This window comes from Anarrhichthys ocellatus, unplaced genomic scaffold, assembly GCF_004355925.1.
Source record: "Anarrhichthys ocellatus isolate YVR2014 unplaced genomic scaffold, GSC_Weel_1.0 scaffold6710, whole genome shotgun sequence".
NCBI classification, from domain to species: Eukaryota; Metazoa; Chordata; class Actinopteri; order Perciformes; family Anarhichadidae; genus Anarrhichthys; species Anarrhichthys ocellatus.
In genome coordinates, this window is record NW_022286684.1 from 422 (window position 1) to 2731 (window position 2310).

Genomic DNA, 2310 nt, shown 5'->3' on the forward strand with positions numbered 1-2310 from the left:
GAAATTTAAAGATAACTTACATAGATAGTATATAACAAAGTATTGAGATGAACTTTTGTTATTGACCAAATACTTATTTTCCACCATAATTTGCAAATAAATTCTTTAAAAATCAGACAATGTCATTTTATGGATTTTTTTTTTCTCATTTTGTCTCTCATAGTTGAGGTATACCTATGATGAAAATTACAGGCCTCTCTCATCTTTTTAAGTGGGAGAACTTGCACAATTGGTGGCTGATTAAATACTTTTTTGCCCCACTGTATAAATCAAATTTGAATATATTTTAGCTTTGACAATTTGTGCTTCATCATCAATGATATTATTGCAGTTGTTTGTATCGCTCTCTGATGTATGTTGTGTCTGCATATTATTCGTATTTGTTTTTGGATGAGCTGTTATTTAATTCAGATTTTTTATCAGAGCATATTTGTTTACTCCTGCTGAGTTTATATTTAACTATATTGTTATATTTCATCTACTATATTTTATTTTTTTAATCCAATTACCTCCGTGAAACATCACTAGGCCTGCATTTGATAAGTATTTCCACCAACTTCATGGAGGCTTAAAATACTGCTGTTTGATTCAGCGATTTACAGTTTGATTTAATCTCTCAACATTGATTTCAAAGCACAGCGTTGAATGTTAATTGTCATACCTCGTCTACAGCTGACAGGCCTAAATACTTTCCATTTGCACAGATGTATGTAGTACATTAGATTGAACTCTTAGGGCCGCTATTGGCCAGTATGTGATAAATGTAGGACATGTTTCAGCAGTACCTCCCCATCGTCTTTTTTCTTCTTATATCAGAGGGAAACAGACACACAGTGGAATAGTACAAAGTAAGAGAGCAGCAATCATCGACACGGACAGATGCAGTTAACTATAATCGATTGATTACTTCAAATTGTTTTATATACCGAGGAAGTACATCGGATTTTCTTTCCAACGGATATAGGATTGTAACGGGACTCGTGTTGCATGGAAATGGTGGACAGAACAATGGGGCTGCAAGTGCTGTTGTTTATATCAATCATGTATCTCACATCGGTGCTCGGACAGGTCAGCTACTCCATTCCTGAGGAAATGTCGAAAGGGTCAGTAATTGGTAACATTGCTCAAGACTTAGGTTTCGACAGAAAAAGACTGACATCAGGCAAAGCTCGTATTTTTACAGGAGACAGCGCAGAGTACATCGAGCTGGACAGAGAGCGAGGAGTCCTCCTTATCAAAGAGAAAATAGACAGAGAGGCGCTCTGTGGACAGACGACGCCCTGTGCTTTGCATTTTCAGGTTATTTTACAAAATCCTATGGAATTATACGCCGTTGCTGTCGAAATCACAGATATAAATGACAACACCCCAATATTTGAAAAATCCGAAATGAAATTCAAAATTAGTGAATCTGCTGTAATAGGAGCTAAATTATTGCTAGAGAGGGCAATAGATCCCGATGTTGGCATGAATAGTCTACAGAGTTATTTTCTGACAAACACAGATCATTTTGTTCTGAAATTGAAAGATCAGCCAGACGGAGAAAAGATAGTTGAAATGGTTTTACAAAAATCACTTGATAGAGAAAGACAGGATGAGATATTTCTAGTGTTAACTGCGGTTGACGGAGGGGAACCAAACCTATCTGGCACAGCACAGATACATGTGACAGTGCTTGATGCCAATGACAATGCACCGGTCTTTACAAAGACGGCTTATAAAGCTACAATACTTGAGAACTCCCCGAGAGGTACAGTCATAACCAGGGTCAGTGCTTCAGATGCTGATAAAGGATCAAATTCCAAGATTACATATTCCATATCCAACACAGCTGCAGATGTACGACACATGTTTGAAATAAATGAGTTAAATGGGGATTTGATCTCGAAGAGTAACGTAGATTATGAAAAGGCACGTTACTATCAAATACATGTGCAAGCCAGTGACGAAGGAGGGCTGACTGATTCGTGTACGATTACGGTTGACGTGATAGATATTAATGATAACAAGCCAGTTATTAATATAATGTCCCAGACCAATGTAATTCCAGAGGACTCTAAACCAGCAACAGTTGTGACTATGGTAAATATTCAGGACTTAGATTCCGGAGATAATGGCAAAGTTAACTGCGCAATAAATGATCATATTCCTGTTACACTGAAGCCAACATCAAATAATTTCTTTAACCTCGTGACAGACAGCGATTTAGACAGGGAGATCGCTTCTCAATATAATATAACTGTGACCTGCTCTGATGAGGGAGTGCCCTCGCTCTCCAGCAGCGTCACTCTCACCTTACAGATCTCTGAT

At 37.7% G+C, this 2310-nt stretch overlaps 1 protein-coding gene across 1 annotated transcript; it reads left to right on the top strand.

Moving 5' to 3' along the window:
* Nucleotides 1-216: 216 nt before the first annotated feature.
* LOC116380294 (protocadherin beta-14-like) lies at nucleotides 217-2304 on the top strand (the record flags this gene model as incomplete). Its single annotated transcript, XM_031842233.1, has 1 exon — nucleotides 217-2304. A coding segment is annotated over exon 1 (1317 nt), but the record flags the coding sequence as incomplete, so codon positions are not given.
* Between the last annotated feature and the right edge of the window lie 6 nt (nucleotides 2305-2310).